This window comes from Magallana gigas, chromosome 2 (assembly GCF_963853765.1).
Source record: "Magallana gigas chromosome 2, xbMagGiga1.1, whole genome shotgun sequence".
In the NCBI taxonomy this organism is placed as follows: Eukaryota; Metazoa; Mollusca; class Bivalvia; order Ostreida; family Ostreidae; genus Magallana; species Magallana gigas.
The window spans coordinates 60,749,312-60,770,340 of NC_088854.1; the positions used below are offsets into that span (position 1 = coordinate 60,749,312).

At 31.1% G+C, this 21,029-nt stretch overlaps 1 protein-coding gene across 1 annotated transcript; it reads right to left on the reverse strand.

The window, feature by feature from the left end:
- Positions 1-899: 899 nt before the first annotated feature.
- Positions 900-13,979, reverse strand: LOC105321455 (uncharacterized). Its single transcript, XM_066074313.1, has 6 exons — positions 13,632-13,979; positions 12,841-12,897; positions 12,368-12,421; positions 4,010-4,063; positions 1,418-1,471; positions 900-1,186 (listed from the first exon to the last, which is right to left on the reverse strand). Exons 1-6 carry the CDS (start codon positions 13,726-13,728, stop codon positions 1,056-1,058), a joined length of 447 nt encoding a protein of 148 aa, XP_065930385.1. The 5' UTR covers positions 13,729-13,979; the 3' UTR covers positions 900-1,055.
- Between the last annotated feature and the right edge of the window lie 7,050 nt (positions 13,980-21,029).

The following is a 21,029-nucleotide window of genomic DNA, read 5'->3' on the forward strand; positions in this document are numbered from 1 at the left end:
GTTGAAGGTAAAAAAATCAATTAAAAACCAGTTGTTTTTTCCCGAGGTAAAACAAACTTAATCTTGGTGTCTAGGTTGGTAATTGTTTTGTGGTAGTACACATAGTATAAGAAAATTCTGTAGGTATTTGGGTGCAAGTCAAACGACTATTTTATAATAGTGTAAGTTTGTAAACCTTTCTTTTATCTTATAGTAAATCAATGCCTTATTCATCATATAGTGCAGGCCTGGATAAGTAAATTCTTTGATCTAATTTAATCCTTGCAGCAATTACTTGAATATCTTCTAAATCTTTAACTTCTCCATCTAAGCAGTTGTACCAAACTACGTCAGTAAAGGTCTTATAAATGAGAAGAACATTTCTAAGAGAGCATATACTTTGTTTATATTTTACATGTTTCAATAGGTTTAACCTATATCTTCTAGATATAGGAAAACTAACATAAAAGAAAATAAAACTGGCATAAAAGATCATAAATGATATATCACTAAGACTCTCCCCAGGCCTTCAAAACTCAAAACAAATCAGATTAGATCAATGTTGACCAATAGAGGGCCTTCAAGGGGCAACGTGATCATTGTACATTCTTGTAAATATACAATTTATACAATATAGATATTCACAAAAGGGAAACAAGTTATATTATTGAAAGGACACAGACACAAAGATTTGTATATGCATGCATTCATCATTATCTTTATATGCATTATATGTGTTCATATCAAGTGATTCGTACTAGCAAACGTATTGATTAAAAGTTGTGTGTATATATATATATATATATATATATATATATATATATATATATATATATATATTTCATCACAATAATAAGAAACTGTAACATTTGATATACAAATTAGAGCATATTTTGAAAAAATTGGATTAAACAGTCACGGTTTTAAATCTAAAATATTTTTGTTTATCTTGCAAATAAGTAAACAGTATTACTTAAGACGAGATACGTAACAACATGTCATTGCCAGACTGTAAAGTATTCTCTGGTCCCTTAATCACATTTTTGAATTAGCAAATCAAATAATTAACTGTTTAGCTAAAAACGTGATGGACAATGTATGTGACAACAGTACTCTGGTAAATTAGTTTTACGTACAACTGTTTTACAGTAAAAACAGATCCATTCATTTCCAAAAGCACTAAGAAAAGGGTGACATCTATTTGTGCCTGTAAAAGAAAAGCAATACATTAATTCTTAAAAGTATTATTAAAAATAAACTGCTTTATTCGACAAAAACCATGTCTATGAAATTTTGAATTCAAAAGAGAAGAAAGAAATTAAATCATGGCTTCAGTTATATATATATATATATATATATATATATATATATATATATATATATATATATATATATATATATATATATATATATATATACACACACACTGGTAGCTTACCTCGGTATCTTTCATTTCCAAAAGGTGCTGAAAACATTAGCTGAGAACTGTAACCTGTTTGACACAACGGTATTCGTTATAGACGAAGTGAATTCTACATTCAAATTGATTTGATAAAAATTTAAGAAAAAAATGATACTGACTTTGCTGTAAGTGTGAATAAGCGTTTAAGCGTAACTGTATTTCACTTTAATTTTTCATAATAAAAAAATGAACAAAATGAAAATAATATTATTTGCCATAAGTAAAAAAAATATTTTGTACATTTTTAAGCATATATCCTTAGCATTTAAAATTCATCAAAAACGGTAATGTATTTCTTTCGTTGCGTATTGAAAACAGATTCCCATGTTTGAAATCATCTAACTTAAGTTAAAGTATGTAATTTATTAGTTTACAATACATTTCTTTCCATTATGTATTAATTGATTTATGGGCAATATAATTAAACGCTCAGCTTTGGTGTGGGGATATCAAATACAATTTCATTACTTTAAACAGAAGCAGCTTACGAAACAAGGCATATAAATGTTAAATAATTCTTTGTCAAACACTTTCAAAAAAGAATAATTAATTTTTTTTATGAAAAATTTACATTAACAAACCGTTAACATTCCCAAATATCCATAAAACGAAATACAAATTCAAAGCAGAGCGACACGGACCTCCAACTAGATAGAGGAAGGATCAGGTGCCTAGGAGTAGTGAGCATCCTCAGCTGACTGGTCACACCCGCCGTGTGCTCTTTGTCGCAATCGAAAAAAAAGTAATCGGAAAAGTTCGTAGATTAATTATGGTCTAACAATTAGTATAAAAAACGTCAGTCAGCATGCGACCCAGTGGAAGATTGTATTTGCTGACAAGGTCGTTGTATCGACCATAGAACTTACGAAAAGATGAATTCAAGCGAGACTGTTAATAGTCCTGTTTTAAAAACTTGTTTGTCAGTAGCTTGCTTCGTCTTACAAAACTGTTCATAAGAAGAGCATGCCCTTGCGTATCGAATCAATTGAGAAACAATAACACAATATGCAGGTGATGAAGGTACATTGCTACATAAGTAAGGAAAGTTGACTATATAAAAATTTAAGTCACCGCGTTTATCATAAAGTTTTGTTGTTCGGTTACCATCAATGTCCATGTCCAGTAAAATATCCAAATATGAAACAGATGACGCAGACTCTTTGGTATCTTTAATTTCAAGTTCACTTGGATATATCGAGTCGACGTAAGTATGGAAATAACAGTTGTTTATTGATAATACGTCGTCGATATACCTGAATGTTGACTTGAAGGCCACAGCGAGTGATTTATTTTTTCACGTACATGTTTTTTAATAAATTCTGCTTCATAAGAATGCAAAAATAGATTTGCTGACAATGGGGCGCAATTGGTACCCATGGAAATTCCAACAGATTATTGGAAGACTTGATTTCCAAAAACTACATAGGTGTTGTCTATCAGAAACTCAAGCATCTTTTCAATGTCAACTTCAGGGTACTTGTGTGTGCAATCAGAATGGTTTTTAACAAAATAATTTTTTAGATTTCTAATGACAAGGTAAACATGTTTACGACTTCCATTTTTATTGAAGAAACAACTGTCGATGATATCAAAAAGACTATCTAGTTATGTCATTTATTTACTTATATATGGAATTATCAAACCTAAATCAAAATTACATGTAGTAATTGTGTGAATTATGTAACTATAGTGTGACGATGTTGTGATTTGATATTTGATTTATTTTAATTTTTGATAAATATTTATCCTTCACATGGTTATTTTCCAAAAATCATATTCGGTGAAATATATCATAAAATGTAGGTAGTCAATACATGTTTTACATGACACCATTATTTTCTCGTCATTTATAATAACTTAAAAACTTAATTCAGCGGTGTTTTACATAAAAGTTTTCAAACCCTTAAATTGTGATTAGGGCTTTGCATTTGTAATGTCTGTAATGTGATAACACATATAAATGAAGTTTATTATATAAACTTTCAGTGTTTACAAAAGAAGCTCAAAGATACTCTTCTTTTTTAATGCCTCACTAAACCTTATGATAACTGCATATTTTATGCTAAGCAAAGAAGATTCTATTTCTCCAATGTCACCGTATATGTGATTAAAATGAGTGAACACAGTTGTCTCGGGGAATTTAAACCTGCTTGGCTCTTTTAAAACCTAAGCAGATGTATCGTAAGCCTTTAGTAAAAAGATTTTGCAAATATACTTTTTGTGAGCTCTCTTTTCTGGAAAAATACGCAACACTTTATTATGCTTTGGTATAAAATATTGCAACGTCATTGGATAAAACGCGTCGCCTGATTGTCGCCTATAGTTTTATAGTTGACAAGTAGCAAATAATAGGCGGCAACATGATAACATCGAGGCCGCAGAGATTTTTTCAGTTGGGTCCTACACAAATAAGATACAATTAGGTTCGTTACTAACTGTAAATAGAGGTATGTCAGATGTTATAACATGGAAGATTTGGCTTTACTTTGCCTAATATGAATTTAAAACGGCCCGCCATGTATCTATAGACAGTCAGCAGCAAACCTAATAACAATATGTGTCTCTTACGTGGCTGATCAGGTGAGGGCGAGTCAAGAGATGACCACTGCTGCAATGCACCTCCTGTAAACAAATAAAGAACAAAACTTTTAAAATTATAATGAAATAGAAAAACTATCTTAAAATGAAGTTGTTTTAGAGAAGCTAGTAAATAAATTCTAAATATAGTTAAGGGTTACGTTTACTCAAATAGAAAAAATTCCACTGAAGATTTGGAAAAACAATCTTATGTGTGTTATAGACCTATCATGCTAGTGTTATATTTCACTTTCAAAAGAGTTGGTACATTACCTTTTGAGTTAATGGTCATTTAATATTTTTTTCTAATTGAATAAAAGTCCCTAAATATTTTACACTAAGATTTTTTCTTAATTTTAACAATGATACAAAGTACTTAACTCTTTTAAAAATGAAATACAGTAAATGAATGGCAGACATTAAAAAGATACAAAGCATTAAGTTTTCGGTTTTTTTTAAAATATGAATAAATATTTTTATAAATATCCCAGTCCTAATATCCTCAATCGGTTTTCAAATCCCTACTAATTTTTTTTATTCAATTAAACAAAAAAAATGAGTTATGATAATACTTAAACATTTATAGTATTAAACAAAGTATATTGACCTTATTATGCTGTCATAAAATTTAAATCAGGTCAATGATCGAAATTTTAAGATATGGTGTCTTTTATCGTTTTTAAGCATATTTCTCTATTGTTGTGGTGGGTGCCATACGATTATCTTAATGAAAAAGTGGATAAAACCAACAGAAAATATGCAAAAGAATGTTGACTAACAAAAAAAAGAGGCCAATAGGCCTTAACGGCCACCTGAGTAGCATAAAACACAATCACAAACTTGTCGATGAGTCTCACATATGCATTTAATTAAGTTTCATTATAAATTATGAATTTGCAATGACGACCACCTTCCTGCCAAAAATCTTATAAAAAGAACTATGAAACCTATAATTTTGGCAAAAGACTTAAAGATCTGGTCTACAAAAACATGAATTAATTTTTCCTTTCATGTGTGTGGGAGTAAAGATATAATTTTTAAACATTATATGCATTAACACCTATATATCCATTTTGGCCCTGCCCTTGAGTCAAAATCCATACTCCAGGGGACATGAAATTTAAAATTTTAGTAGAGGACTTCCTGGTTAACATAATTATGAAGTCAGTTTTTCATACAGTTGTGTGAGAATAAAGAAGATTTTTAAACATTATATGCCTTAACACTATACTGCCATATTGCCCCCCCCCCATGTCCTGAACCTCTGACCCAGGGGCCATGAATTTCACAATTTGGGTAGAGGAGTTAGTGGACATCATAACCATGTATTCAGTTTTTTGTCCACATGTGTGGGAGTATACAAGAAGATTTTAAAAGATTTGATACATTTTTACTATATGGCCATATAAGAAGAAGTTAAAAATGTAAAATTGCCGGACGACGCACAACGACGGACGAAAACGGATAGCAATAGGTCACCTGAGCTTATTCAGGTGACCTAAATACTGTAAAACGAGAAAATTTGGCGCATACGTATTTTAGCGCAAACGCAAGTGCTAGTACATTGGCGCAATTATATTTTAGCGCACGTTACCTTTCTTTAAAAAAGAATACAAAAAATGTTCTTGTTTGATAAGCGATAACGCCTAAATTTAGTTCTGTGTTCACTCAAGCACGTGAACACAACGACTTTGATTTCTATCTCGCATGCACGGTAAACTGTCGTTGAGAACCATACACTTTTTTGTGTAAATCGTCAGTATATAGATATGAAAACTTCATTTATTGGCGATGATGTGTAATTCTTGTTGGTAAACAAATTTGAGTTATCGGACCTTGAATTTAACGTGTCGACTTGGATAACACTAGAAGAGTCCCGAATCTAAAAGTGAAATCGAATGCTACATTTACCATGAGTTTCGATCACCATGAGCGAATCTTTTTTACAGTAATTTTACATTAAAATAACACAAAAAGAGGTAACGTCTTGTTATCTTTATATCCACTAATTAGAGATCAAAGAAATTATGATCAATCATGTATTGTCAGCGTTAACGATCGCCACTCTTAATCACATTTTCACCTCGAGGCGCTAAATGGAAGTGGCATGGGGAGAAGCCCAATTTTCCAAGGTGCTAATGAGAGATATTAAAAAGCAATTAAAATTGAATTAATGAATCCATGTTTAGGCACTTATACCCGATAACCCATACCGTTTACCTGTGTAATTGTTTAAACAAACAGAATCGACGACATCTGATATTACGTGAACGAACACTTCTATATAGCATTAAAAATGGACTAACGTTATTGTTTTGCAACTTAAGTTTTCTACATATGGAAAATCGTTGGCGCAATATTAATTTTAGCGCTCAGAGGCAGTTGCGCCAAAAGCGTTAAAATTTGTAGTGCGCCATATTTTCTCGTTTTACAGTATCTTAATTTTAAATATTATAGTACTACCAAAAATATTTCAGGGAAAAAGCAAAATCTGAAAAATTTAGTCCGAATTTACCTCTGTTCTACTAAAAGTCAGACTTTGTTTGAGCCTAATTCTATAATATAGTAAGAAATATCGAATATTATGTCAATAATAATTCATTTTATAAATACTTATTTTGCTCAGAAGAAATTTTACCTATGACATTGAACTTTATAACTATCCAAATTTGAGAACTAAAACCCTGAGTAAACAACGTCCTTGATACTACAGTGTATTTCTAAATAATATTGAATTTGTCAAAAAATGTTCAATAAAAGGCATATTTCTCTTGAAATCAATTAAGTGTACGTAATAAAACTGAATCATGGATATGAACATTTATTGTCAAATAATGAATCTGCTGGATAAGAAACTTGAATGAATGTATAGTATTTTATTTCATTATCTTATCTAAATAAATAGACGCGAATAAATCCGAAAAAGGTTATTGCTGCCAAACAGTTCCTGTAATTATAATGTACAACTAGACACGATCTCGTTGCGAGCAACGTGTGATTTTTAAAGGTTATATGACCTTGACTTTGATATTTGACCCTTTATCTCCTTATCGGGGCAACAACAAAAAAATTGACGGTTGAATTTTGTTAGGAACACCATTCAAAGCATTTTATTCTATATTGATTTTCAAAATGATGCTTTTGAAAATATTTGTTCTGTTTGAGGTATGTTATCAAAGTTTTGTACTTCTGGTCTCTTAAAACCCATTAAAAACCCCTTAATACGGAACACATGATGAATAATTATAATATATTGTTAAATAAATGTGAGATGAATATTATTGATTCCTAAACATAAAACAAAATATTTTTCAGTAAAGTGCTATGGAAGAAAGACTTTAGAGCCCTTTTGGCCCCTAAAAATAAAAAGATGGGTCTTTTGCTATTACACATATTTTGTTCAACAAGTGTTAAAAAATCATTTGCCGTTTTTGAGCTATCAGGGATATGACGTTTTAGCGGCCGACCCCTAATCTCCTTATTGGGGCCATATAACGAACTTTATAATTGAATATTGTTTAAAACATCATTCTAAGCATCTTTTATTCTACATTGCTTTTCAAAATATTTGTCCTTTTTGAGATATAATTGATCGAAGTTTTGGACTTTTGGCCCCTTAAAACCCCTAATTACTTAACGCATGATAAAAATTTCATAATGTATAGTTTATTATTGAAAGATGAAGATTTTTGCTTCTTAAACATATTACAAAATATTTCTCAGTAAAGTGCTATGAAATAAAGTCTTTAGAGCCCCTTTGGCCCCTACATTGAAGATCCAGCCCCTTTTTTTGGAATCATACGAAAGTTCCTTTGATATTAAACATATTTTGTTCAACAAGTGTTTAAAAATTATTTGCCGTTTTTGAGCTATCTGGGATAGGACGTTTTAAGGGCCGACCCCTAATCTCCTTATTGGGGCCAGATAACGAAACTTTTATGATTGAATATTGTTTAAAACATCATTCTTAGCATCTTTTATTCTATATTGCTTTTCAAAATATTTGTCCTTTCTGAGATTTATTCGATCGAAGTTTTGGACTTTTGGCCCCTTAAAACCCCTAATTACGCAACGCATAATAAATTTTTTATAATGATTAGTTTTTTTAGTGAAAGATGAAGATTTTTGCTTCTTAAACATATTACAAAATATTTCTCAGTAAAGTGCTATGAAAAAAAAGACTTTAGAGCCCTTTTGGCCCCTAATTTGAGGGACCAGCCCCTTTTTCCTTTTATCAAACGAAAGCTCTTGTAAATATAAATTTTATTTTCTCTATGTATAATGTTAAAATATTTTCAGGAAAGAAGATAAAGAACGAAAACCATTAAGTTTTTTCAAACTCGATTTTGGGTCCAAGCGAGCTTCGACGCCTTTGAAGCCAGACAACCATAAATGCGTTTAAACACATCTACAATCTTTTGTCTACAATCCCTGAAAATTTAAATTCAATATCTTTTTTCGTTTAGGAGGAGATAACAGGACAAAATGACCCTCTAAAAATCACTAAAACGTCAATATCTCCCGAACGGAAATTATATATAAGGCTTTTTTCAATTTCTACAAGATCTGAAATTTTCATGGAAATCGCTCAAGTCGTTTTCAAGAAATCGCTTGTACAAAAAAGCGTAAGAAAAAAAAATAAAAGGGAAAAAGAAACAAAGCAATAACAACTAGACACGATCTCGTTGCGAGCAACGAGGAGGTCTTCCGTGCGATTTTTTGAAGGTTATATGACCTTGACTTTGATTTTTGACCCTTTATCTCCTTATTGGGGCAACAACAAAAAATTGATGGTTGAATTTTATTAGGAACATCATTCTCAGCATTTTATTCTATATTGATTTTCAAAATAATGTTTTTTAAAATATTTGTTCTGTTTGAGGTATGTTATCAAAGTTTGGTACTTCTGGCCCCTTAAAACCCATTAAAACCCCTTAATACGGAACACATGATAAAATAATTATAATATGTTGTTAAATAAATGTGAGATGAACATTTTTGCTTCCTAAACATATAACAAAACATTTTTCAGTAAAGTGCTATGGAAGAAAGACTTTAGAGCCCTTTCGGTCCCTAAATTGAAGGGCCAGCCCCTTTTTCTTGGCATCATACGAAAGTTCTTTTGATATTAAACATATTTTGTTCAACAAGTGTTTAGAAATTCTTTGCCATTTTTGAGCTATCTGGGATATGACGTTTTAGGGGCCGACCCCTAATCTCCTTATTTGGGCCAGATAACGAAAATTTTATGATTGAATATTGTTTAAAACATCATTCTAAACATCTTTTATCCTATATTGCTTTTCAAAATATTTGTCTTTTTTGAGATATATTCGATCGAAGTTTTGGACTTTTGGCTCCTTAAAACCCCTAATTACGTAACGCATAATAAAAAATTTATAATGTATAGTTTAATTAGTAAAAGATGAACATTTTTGCTTCTTAAACATATGACAAAATATTTCTTAGTAAAGTGCTATGGAAGAAAGACTTAAGAGCCCTTTTGGCCCCTAACTTGAAGGGCCAGCCCCTTTTCCTTGGCATCATATGAAAGTTCTTTTGATATTAAACATATTTTGTACAACAAGTGTTTAGAAATTCTTTGCCGTTTTTGAGCTATCTGGGATATGGTATTTAAGGGGCCGACCCCTAATCTCCTTATTGGGCCAGATAACGAAACTTTTATGATTGAATATTGTTTAAAACATCATTCTAAGCATCTTTTATTCTATATTGCTTTTTAAAATATTTGTCCTTTTTGAGATATATTCGATCGAAATTTTGGACTTTTGGCCCCTTAAAACCCCTAATTACGTAACGCATAATAAAATTTTTATAATGTATAGTTTTATTAGTGAAAAATGAACATTTTTGCTTCTTAAACATATTACAAAACATTTCTCAGTAAAGTGCTATAGAAGAAAGACTTTAGAGCCCTTTTGGCCCCTAAATTGAAGGGCCAGCCCCTTTTTCTTGGCATCATACGAAAGTTCTTTTGATATTAAACATATTTTGTTCAACAAGTGTTTAGAAATTCTTTGCCGTTTAAGAGCTATCTGGGAAAGGACATTTTAGGGGCCGACCCCTAATCTCCTTATTGGGGCCAGATAACGAAAATTTTATGATTGAATATTGTTTAAAACATCATTCTAAGCATCTTTTATTCTATATGGCTTTTCAAAATATTTGTCCTTTTTGAGATATATTCGATCGAAGTTTTGGATTTTTGGCCCCTTAAAACCCCTAATTACGTAAAGCATAATAAAAAATTTATAATGTATAGTTTTATTAGTAAAAGATGAAGATTTTTGCTTCTTAAACATATTACAAAATATTTCTCAGTAAAGTGCTATGGGAGAAAGACTTTAGAGCCCTTTTGGCCCCTTATTTAAGGGACCAGCCCCTTTTTCTTGTTATCAAACGGAAGATCCTGTAAAAATAAATTTTATTTGCTCTATATGTTATGTTAAAATATTTTCAGGAAAGAAGATAAAGAACGAAAACCATTAAAAATTACGTCGTTTTTTTAAACTCGATTTTCGGGTCCAGGCGAGCTTCGACGCCTTTAAAGCCAGACAACCACAAATGCCTTTAAACACATCTACAATCTTTTGTCTACAATCCCTGAAAATTTAAATTCAATATCTTTTTTCGTTTAGGAGGAGATAGCAGGACAAAATGACCCTCTAAAAATCACTAAAACGTCAATATTTCCCGAACGGAAATGACGTCATTAAAATAAAAAATTATATATAAGGTTTTTATCAATATCTACAAGATCTGAAATTTTCACGAAAATCGGTCAAGTCGTTTTCAAAAAATCGCTTGTACAAAAAAGCGTAAGAAAAAAAAAAAATAAAAGGGAAAAAGAAACAAAGCAATAACAATAAGGTCTTCCGTTGGAAACGGAAGACCTTAATAAGGTCTTCCGTTTCCAACAATGATGGTTGCTTGAGTTCTAGTATAAATTAATGTATAGATAAACCCTCACAAATATATTAAACATACAAATGTTCTATAACTTTCTTCATCTTATCTGACATAGGCTGAATAAACTTGGATTTGCATTACAATGTGTTGCTCTCTCTATTGTCCGAACTCAGTGTTTCACCCCGTCACTTTATTTTAGCCATAGCAATTCGAATTTTCAAACATTTTGAAAAGTGTTTGGACCCTTATAAATTTAAGGTATCCAATCCATAATAGCTCCAGATTCAATGAATCTGGGTGCATAGCAGATGTGTATGGGGTTAATACTCCATTTACTTGGACATGTAAGAGTGGAAGGTGTCCAAATTATTGACATTTTCCTTTTCTTGAAGAGGTGTCCCCCTTTGCTTTAATTCCATAAAAATTCATTTTTAAAAAATCTATACGGTATAAAATATATTTTCAAGAGTTTTTGTATTTCTAAGAACAAGATACACCTTTCCACCAAGGCATTTATTGAAATTCCTAATATTTATTTTTTCATTTTGAAAAATGTGCCTGTCCCCATAGACCATATTGCAATATTCATTTATTAATTACTGCTTCGTTAATAATATTTTTGAAAATTTCTCTCGGTTAATCTCTTTCTTTTCTTAAATGCTTTAAATTAATATCAAAGTATTAAATACATGATGAATATTACAGGTTGGAAAAATCAGGTTATAATATGGATCGGATACCTTAATTTGACATCAAACTTGACCGTATAAAAAACATATTAACAACTAATAAATCCAAGATCTACCCAATTTTATCAATTAATTTAAAGCAAACTGAGCTGTATATTTTTGAATTTATTTTTCTACAAAAAACCTGCTATTATGATTGTTCTGTATAAATTTTTTTAAACATTTACGATTAATGAGGTTAAAATAAATCATTAAATTATACCAGGAGAAATATATCTCCATTGAGGAATAAAAAAACAAATGAAGTCAAACTTTGTAAATGCCGATAATAGTATAATGATGTCTGACTAACAACAGAACAAAGAATTCATCACCCTCCCTGTCATTTTAGTTGTTAAATTCCAGTTTTACAAAAAAAAAAAGACCGAAAATAAGGCCATTCTTAGAAAAATGTTTGTTTGGAATTTCCATCTGGGAATTTTTAGACCCAGGAGGGAGGGATTGAAATTTATTTTATTTGTTAAACTTGAAGTTAAACTAAATAAAGATAAAGGTAAAAAAATCTCCAAATGAAAAAGTTCTTTATTTTTTGCTAATGAAATTTTATCAGCGGGGGATGTTTCAATGATGCAGGAGGCACTACCAAACAAACATTAATTTTATTTTGGCCTTACAGCTAATATCGGCATAATGACACAGACCACAATCGGTCGATTGTGAAATGTGTTACCTGAAACGAAGGGACGGGGCTGGTCCCAGGACGGCTGATCCTGCCACACGTTACCTGTTAATTGCACTATTATAGAATTACTGTTTGATAATGTGAAAAAAATGAAATAAAAATGAAATTAAACACTCGTTCGTTTTGTTATATATATGATTTCGGAAACTGCATCAACGTAATAACTAAATAAATGTTAAACGTTTCTAGATAATGATTCTAAACACGATACATATTGTTTTTTTTCCTGGGGACGCTTGTTTGTATATATTTATCTTTTACTTTTGCAATCATTTATGGCAATATTATTCAGCAATTTGTTATTTTCAATTCTCCTCTAAAATTCAAGAGTCATGCAAGCCTTCCGAAAAGGTTTTGCATACGAGGCCAAACTATTCTTTTATATTTCTTAACAATGTGAAGTTTAAGCATATTGCTTTTAATCTATGACACTGATTGACATAAATATTTAGAGTACTAACCCGAAGATAATGAAAACAAGTTATCGGAGGATGGGCGATACTGCTGCCAGACATTCTCTGTAAATATAAATGCACAGTTATGCACAGATACAGATGAATGCCGAGAACATGTTTTTTCTAAAATATAAAATGCTGAAAACATGCTATTATAAAAGGTGTATTGTTTAAAAATCAGATTGATAAAGAGAGTATAACTTATTTTAGAAGGGGAGAATATAATAGCATGTTGTCAACATTTTATATTTAGATGACAATCAACTTATAGTGGGTTTTTAAGAAGGTGTTGAAATTAAAACATTTTTTTTACCACGTGCAAGAACAGAAATCTTAATTAGACACAACTACTAGTTTTCAATATGCACATCATGTAACATCCTGGAAATCATTCAATAAACAAGCATAGTGTTTTACGGAGAAAAAAAAGATTTCTTAAGAAATGTCGAAGTTTTTTTTAAAGATCATAACTTATAACAAATATGCATAATCCATTTACTCATACAAAATAGCATATTAACAAAGACACTACACACTTACTAATTTAAATATTACCTGTTACATTAAAAGAAAATTACATTGTAAGAAATTTAATAAAATATGGGCATTGTGGTGAAATTATGTTCAAGAGTAGATCTACATGTAATTCGTTTCAATTCTGTAAACTGCTGGATTTATCAACTATATTTATCAAACATTAAAGTATTGCAATTAATTATAAGTTAGATAGATTAAATAGATCTAGGAATCAATCTTTGGTTCATTGACCAATCGATCGATGTTAGTTTGGTACTGACCTCTCTGATAGAATGGAAGTACAGTCCCAACCATTGGTACTAAAATATACCAAAGAAGACATGTACTTCGCAAGGACCAATACATCTTAACAGGCATAATCCAATCCAAACGACTGTGTAGAGTTTCTCAGGTAACTTGTTTATTTCATCCAAAAAATGAACCCAGAATAAGTTGTTTATTGCTGTTTAACTTTTTCCAAAAAATGAATTTTTAAATGAGCTATTTAACTTTATTTCAGGATAAAAAAAAATATTTATCATCATTTATCATGAATGAATAAAGACATGTAATGTGAATCTCATTGCATGTACCTGTGTGCTCCTAATGTCGATCTTCACCAGGTACCTTTGATTATGATAAAATGCTTTGACCATAAGTATTTAATCATTACTTTAAATGCTATTCCATGTTAATTAATCTCGGAAAACAGAGTGGTTATTTGAAGATACTTTATAACATACATATAATATAAGTTCCTTAAAATGCAAATTAGAGGCACAGATTAAACAACACGTAAATACTACGTTTGTTAACCTTGCACTCAAGTAAAGACAAATATTTCGGGGTTTTTTAAGCGATGTTTACGCTGTGTAATTCGTTATTCTACAGGTAAACATACATTCTGGCCACTTTATCTCCATTTCTATTTCTAGAAATAAAATGACAACAGTGTGTCAAAGACAGAGATACATCAAAATACTAAAATTGTTACATTTTTTTTAGGTCATCGACCATATCAACAACTGCAATCTAAAAAACAAAAATAAGAAAATTTAATTTAACATGTTTCCTTTAAACAAGCATGCGGTGCAGGTATAAGTGTATGGGGGTTCATGGGCTTTGCAAGAGTTTTTTTCTGCAATGATCAATATTTTTTATTTTACAGCTAGGATTATGATAATGGCGTTATTGAGTGAATTCAGTTATGGTATTCTCTTCTCTTGATTTCATTGCACAGCTGATCATTATATAAAATTTAAAATGAATATGATTTTATTTATTTAAGAAATGAATTCAATATTTATTTCTATTATACCATAAAAAATGGTTTGGGGCAGTTTACGCTTTATAAACCGCGAAGCGGTTTATAAAAAAGCGTAAACTGTTTCAAACCATTTTATATCGTATAAAACTAATAAATATTGAATTCATTGCTTATCATTTAATTTTTTATCTCTTCATTGTAGATAAAAACGGTTGTTTGACCTTTAAAATGACTTAAAATTGTACAAAATTCAAACGTAAATTATCTCGTAATTACGAGAAAAGATCTCGTAATAACGAGAAAAGATCTCGTTATTACGAGTTAATTATCTCGTAATTACGAGAAAAGATCTCGTAATTACGAGAAAAGATCTCGTTATTACGAGTAAATTATCTCGTTATTACGAGAAAAGATCTCGTTATTACGAGATAATTTTCTCGTTATTACGAGAAAAGATCTCGTTATTACGAGATAATTTTCTCGGTATTACGAGAAAAGATCTCGTTATTACGAGAAAAGATCTACATAAAATGGTGCGTTTCTGAAAAGAATTCGACTGGATCACCCTTTCAGTCTTTTTCATTCAAGAAACGTTGATTCAATTTTGATTATTTAAAAATAACAACGATCATTTTTCATTAATTTCTACATGTCAATAATTGGATTTGACATTTTATCTTATATGAATAAAAGGAGAGAACTTCATGTAATTTTACTATTTATATTATATATGTTATAATCCCACTACGAAGTAAATATATCAGGTAGTCCTATAGTCGTAAAAGTTACAGATAACTTTAATGACTTTATAGTTTCAGTCATGGATATGGATATACACGATTAACCCGAATTTGTGTTTTATATGTTTATGCACAACCTACATGTATATTGAAAATAATTGATTTTGTATTCTAACATTTTGGAGTCTGAAAACAAATTACACGTATCCTTCTTAATTATTGATAAACAGTTCGATAAATTTGTTAATCAATCTGCTTTGCTACTTCTTCTGAAATTTCTTTAAAACTGCTTGATCCGATTTTATATCAAATTATGCCTACGCTTTTAAACGATGATTATGCTAAGTATGTATATATCAATATACATTGCAGTAGTTCATACACTATACATAAAAAGATTAGAATAATGAAAGGCAACATTTTAAATAGATCTTTTTTCTTAATAACGAGATAATTAACTCGTAATAACGAGATCTTTTCTCGTAATTACGAGATCTTTTCTCGTAATAACGAGATAATTAACTCGTTATAACGAGATAATTAACTCGTAATAACGAGATCTTTTCTCGTAATTATGAGATCTTTTCTCGTAATAACGAGATGATTAACTCGTAATTACGAGATCTTATCTCGTAATTACGAGATAAAAATATTTTTTTAAGTGGCCCTATTCGTCTTTCGTAGTAAAGTCAGGCGTATTGATACGTTTTTGAGGTTAGTCTTACTATGACGTAGGCAACATTCTTTATACGATATAAAATATTTTTTTAGCCAATCAGAAAGCGCGTTACAACCAAAATTAAATTATTTTATCATCACTGAAAGATTATTATTTGATAATTTCACAATATTCATAAAAAAGTCCATTTGAATATAAAAAAAACAAGTTTTTGGGGACCTATTTTTCGTGCGGAAGAAACAAGCAATTTTATAAGTTTTCAACAAACTTTTTTATATATTATATTTTATTCATTATTCCAATCTAATTAAAATTAGAACTTCCATCGGCTCCCCGGTTTTCGATAAGTCCGTCCACGCGACTTATCGAAAACCGGGGAGCGGATGGAAGTTCTAATTCTAATTAGATTGTCATTATTCCCATTTTGAAGATTTTGATAGGTTTGTAACATATCCCATGGGTTCTGTGGGAACAAAATTAAATCTTGAGAGAGCGACAGGCATTGAGCATAAAATCATGCAAATATATAGAAAATGTCTGAATTTTTTAAGTGAAATGTTGCGAGAAGTTTACCTTTGAGGCAAAATATCTAAAATCTAACATCACTGACCCCATGTTTTATTCTGTCAAAATGATACTGAATACATGTCTAGGCAAACTGGATTAACTTTATAAAGTTCTTGATATTCAAAATGTTTTTGATTGCAAATCAAATTATAACAATTATAGAAATTGTCTATTTTAAGTGCAAAAATGTCACACAAAAAATATTGCAGCTTTGTACAATTTTGTTTCCTAATCCCTTAATTCGGTGTGACCTTGTGCATAATTAAAAACAATATTTGAAGACATAAATTTGCTTAATCAAAACTACTGATAACAAATCCTATTTAGGCTAAAACTGCATTTTAGACGCAAAAAGGTCAAATTAAATTCGCCATAACTCAGAGGTATGAACACTGACCTCCCATTATCTTTGTATTTTTAAAGTATGTTTTGTCTACAGAATTCAATGATATACTCCTCAAAGAGTTCTTGATACAAAAACATTGAGTAGTGGGATACCTTAAGACCCTGACAACAAGACACACTATATCTGAGCTGCCATGGGAGAACCACAAGTACGGAACGAAATGATCCTATACAAGCTAGCCTACACAGTCTGCTTGTAATTCATACATTGTTCAGTGTCTTTGTCTGTGATAACACTACACGAATCAATTTTATATTGTAAAGTCCAATAATTCAAGTTCAAGTTCAGGTTCAACATAAGGACATGATCAGAACATATATCATAGACTGAAAGAAGATAGTATATTTTAAATTATTTCATAGTATAGTAGGTACAAATGCGTTTACATCTATTAGATATTATTATATAAACATTTCTTGTATTTTTTGTGTAGATTTATGCTCCCCAGGAAAGGGTGTATGAAACAAAGAAGCAACTCGTAATGAATATGAGTGTCCGATAGAATAATCAAAGTTACGATAATCTGGGAATATTGACGTGTTTATCATATATAGAAAAAAAATCAAACTGTTTCAAAAAAGTATTAGCGGTCGATTCAAAGCTTTGCAAAATTAATTTTCCTACATATATAAATGACGCGATGAGCACACCATCGCAAACCGCCGTCAAAATACATCCTGTATACAGGACACACCTTTTTATGGAGTTCAATGGAAATGATGTAAACATATTTTTCTTATCTATTAATATTAGATTCTTGGATATTTTTAATCACGGTAGGATTTTGAAGGTGTTGGTAAATAAAAATACTCTAATATGCATTAACTCTCTTTACAAATCAGGCGCGTAGCACCCGGGGTTGTGTGGGGGTGAAGGGGTTTATTTTTTTTATTGCAGCAAACATTTGCTTACCGACCCCCCCCCCCCCCCCCCCGGATTAGGATTTGTACGATTTTGAGAGGTTGTACGTCCTTCTTTTCGCTTGTCAATTTTTTTGGATGAGTTTGGTCCCCTCTCAAATACGATGCTTAGTAAGACCTTTATTAAATCGCAGATGTTTCATAGGCCGATCCAGCAATTTGGAAAGGGGGGGGGGGCCAGTTGATGAAAATTGCAAAATTCATTATTTGTCAATAAACAAGGCCTTTTGAACGTTTTCCGTGCGTAAATTTAATAACATTTATCTCGTCAATGTCTTTTTCATATCTATTTTAATATCAGAGTGTACTGGCATTATTGAGCGTTTTGGTTTAGGTAAGGAAGTTTTGCATAATTTCTGGCCTTAAAAAATAACCAAAGTCTCCAGCAATGAGAACGTGAGTCTATGCTTAACAGAAAGAAAAAAAAATTCAGACTAATTACGTCAAGCTTGATGGCTTGTCAGTTCAAAACTGTATGAACTATAATCGATTTTTTAAAAAGAAATATAGCAGAAAATACACTGTAGGTGTTATTATAAATCTGTGTTTTTAGCGATACTGCTTAAAAGATTATGTATTTTTTTTTTATTTTTCCACATGTTTACTCATGGATGCTGAATAGGAGTATTTTTTTCGATAAAAAAAATCATAAGGGTTTTTTTTTTTCATTGAAGAAATATATGTAAATTACTGTATGTTGTAAGAAATTCTTTAAATAAGCAATTCTAAAAGCATTTGTTTGCGTTATCATTACAGTATTTATATTATAGATGGGGAAAATTTCCTTGAAATAGGCATTACAAGTTTTTTTTAAAAATCATATGTCCCAGAGAAAGGGTGTTCTGACCCATGGACCCCACCCCCCCTCTGGATCCGCCAATGTGTTTAGACAACATTTTTGTTCAGTATTCTCAAAAATAGCAAAACGCAAATCGTAAATTTGAAACAGCTAGGCCATGACGTCATCGGCGCTTCTCGCCTGCCGCCGACGTTACGGTCACTTTTGGTTAATGATTATCCAATGTCGTGGGATCTTTATCATCTCAGTTGAATTGCTTAAAATTGCAATTATCATGACGCCCTGCATAGATCCTCGGGAAATGGATGAAAGTTTGAGGTACACTTGTCCTGTAATTGTGGCGAAGACTCGGGGAGGGGAATATTATATAAATAGTGCCTGTTTGGGAGGGTAACAGTTGAAATTGACACCCCGAGAAAACCATTGTCAACCGACGCGAAGCGGAGGTTGACAATGGTTTTCGAGGGGTGTCAATTTCAACTGTTATCCTCCCAAACAGGCACTATTTATTTTGTTATACTGAATGTCTTTTTTAAAATTTTTAACAAAATTTTACTGCTTTTATATAGGAATAACGTGAATTCTACAGCGAACCGTACGCGCATAATTTTCGCGCATGTAACATTTTTTAATATTACCCGTTGCCAAGTGCGTTGCTAACGCTGAGGGTAATAGTAAATATTATTAACTGCGTCTTAACCAATCAGATTTCAGTATTTAACATGAAAGTATAACAACATCAGATATTAGTGGAACCAGCACATGCACATATCGAACAACAAGCTTTCTAAGACGTAACTTCAACATCAGAAATGCAAATATGAAAGAGAAAGACTTGTAAGACACTTGTAAGTCCAACGCTAGATTGTGCCAGCACCACATGGGACCCATACTTAAAGGATGATAAACACAAGACCGAGATGGTACAACGTCGGGCCGCCAGATATGTGACCAAACGATATCACAACACCTCATCGGTATCCGACATGATTCATTCCCTCGACTGGCAAACTCTGGAGGTGAGGAGAAAGCGAGCCAGGCTGACTCTTATGTATAAGATCAAAAACGGACTAGTGAAAATTGAAACAACAGACAAACTAATGATACCATTAAGACTTATAGTCGAAACATGGGAGTACATTCCTTCCAAATAACATTGAGAAATACAGAAGGAAGGAATCTTTCTACCCTCGTACCATCCCTGATATTGTCTAGATACCGATACAGCTAGAAAAAAAGAAGAAGCCAAAAACGCAGAGACGAATCAGAAATTCAACGCGTCTACTGAGGCCAACTCGAGAAGATCAGATCAACACCAAACCTCATCCATGCAACGGCTGTCATTGAGCTGTTGGCCCAGAGCAATCGATAATCAAAGGTTATATTGACTAAATGTCAATCAACCATATAGTCCAGTCAATCAAGCTAAAAAAATCACATAACTTCAAAGTAATTGCAACAAAAGGTTTCTTGATATAATTCAATCTATTGACAATATGCTACTCATGATCAATAAAAAATTGACTGAAATCCATCGGCCACTTTTCGCACATTTTGGGGTCAAAATAAGTGTTTTTGCACAAAAATTGCTGAAAACTGGAAAATTTCTAAAATTTAATTCTTATAACAAAACTATTAGAATTGAGCTTATAAATATGATGACATTTATGTGGATATATTATTAAATACACAGAACATTAAAAAATAATTTTCTTAAGTGGAATTTTTTTGGGGATAAAAATGCATTTTCGTGACAAAATCGATTAAGTCTGGAAATCAGTCATTATGTTCAGTATATACTCAATGTAAAAACAAATCACGGTTGCAAAACCTTCAAGAAAGCACACTACATCACAAAACAATGATAATCTTTATGTTAATTTATATAGCCATCCAAATTTTATTTGGAAGTACTTGTTTCTTTGATGAAGCCAATTTAAAACATGTTTAGATTTGCAGAAAATTTTGATATGATAATTTTTATACGAGTTTTGCTCCTTTTGTATAATTATTAAATGTACTTAATGCCAACATTGTCATACATTATGACTATCAATTTCAAGTAATGTGAGAGTGTGGGATATGTGCGTGCATTAGCTAATAATGTTAAAATTGCTCACATTTTTCATTAACATCCAAATGCTGAAAATGTATATTCGACATAGGAAGTGTCTCATTATTATAGACATTTGAAAAAAAAATTCTAGGTACAGCATATATCATTTTTTGTTAGTTTCATTATTGTTATCTAGAAATATGCATGAGCATCTGTACTTTTGCAGATTTTATATATAAAATGCT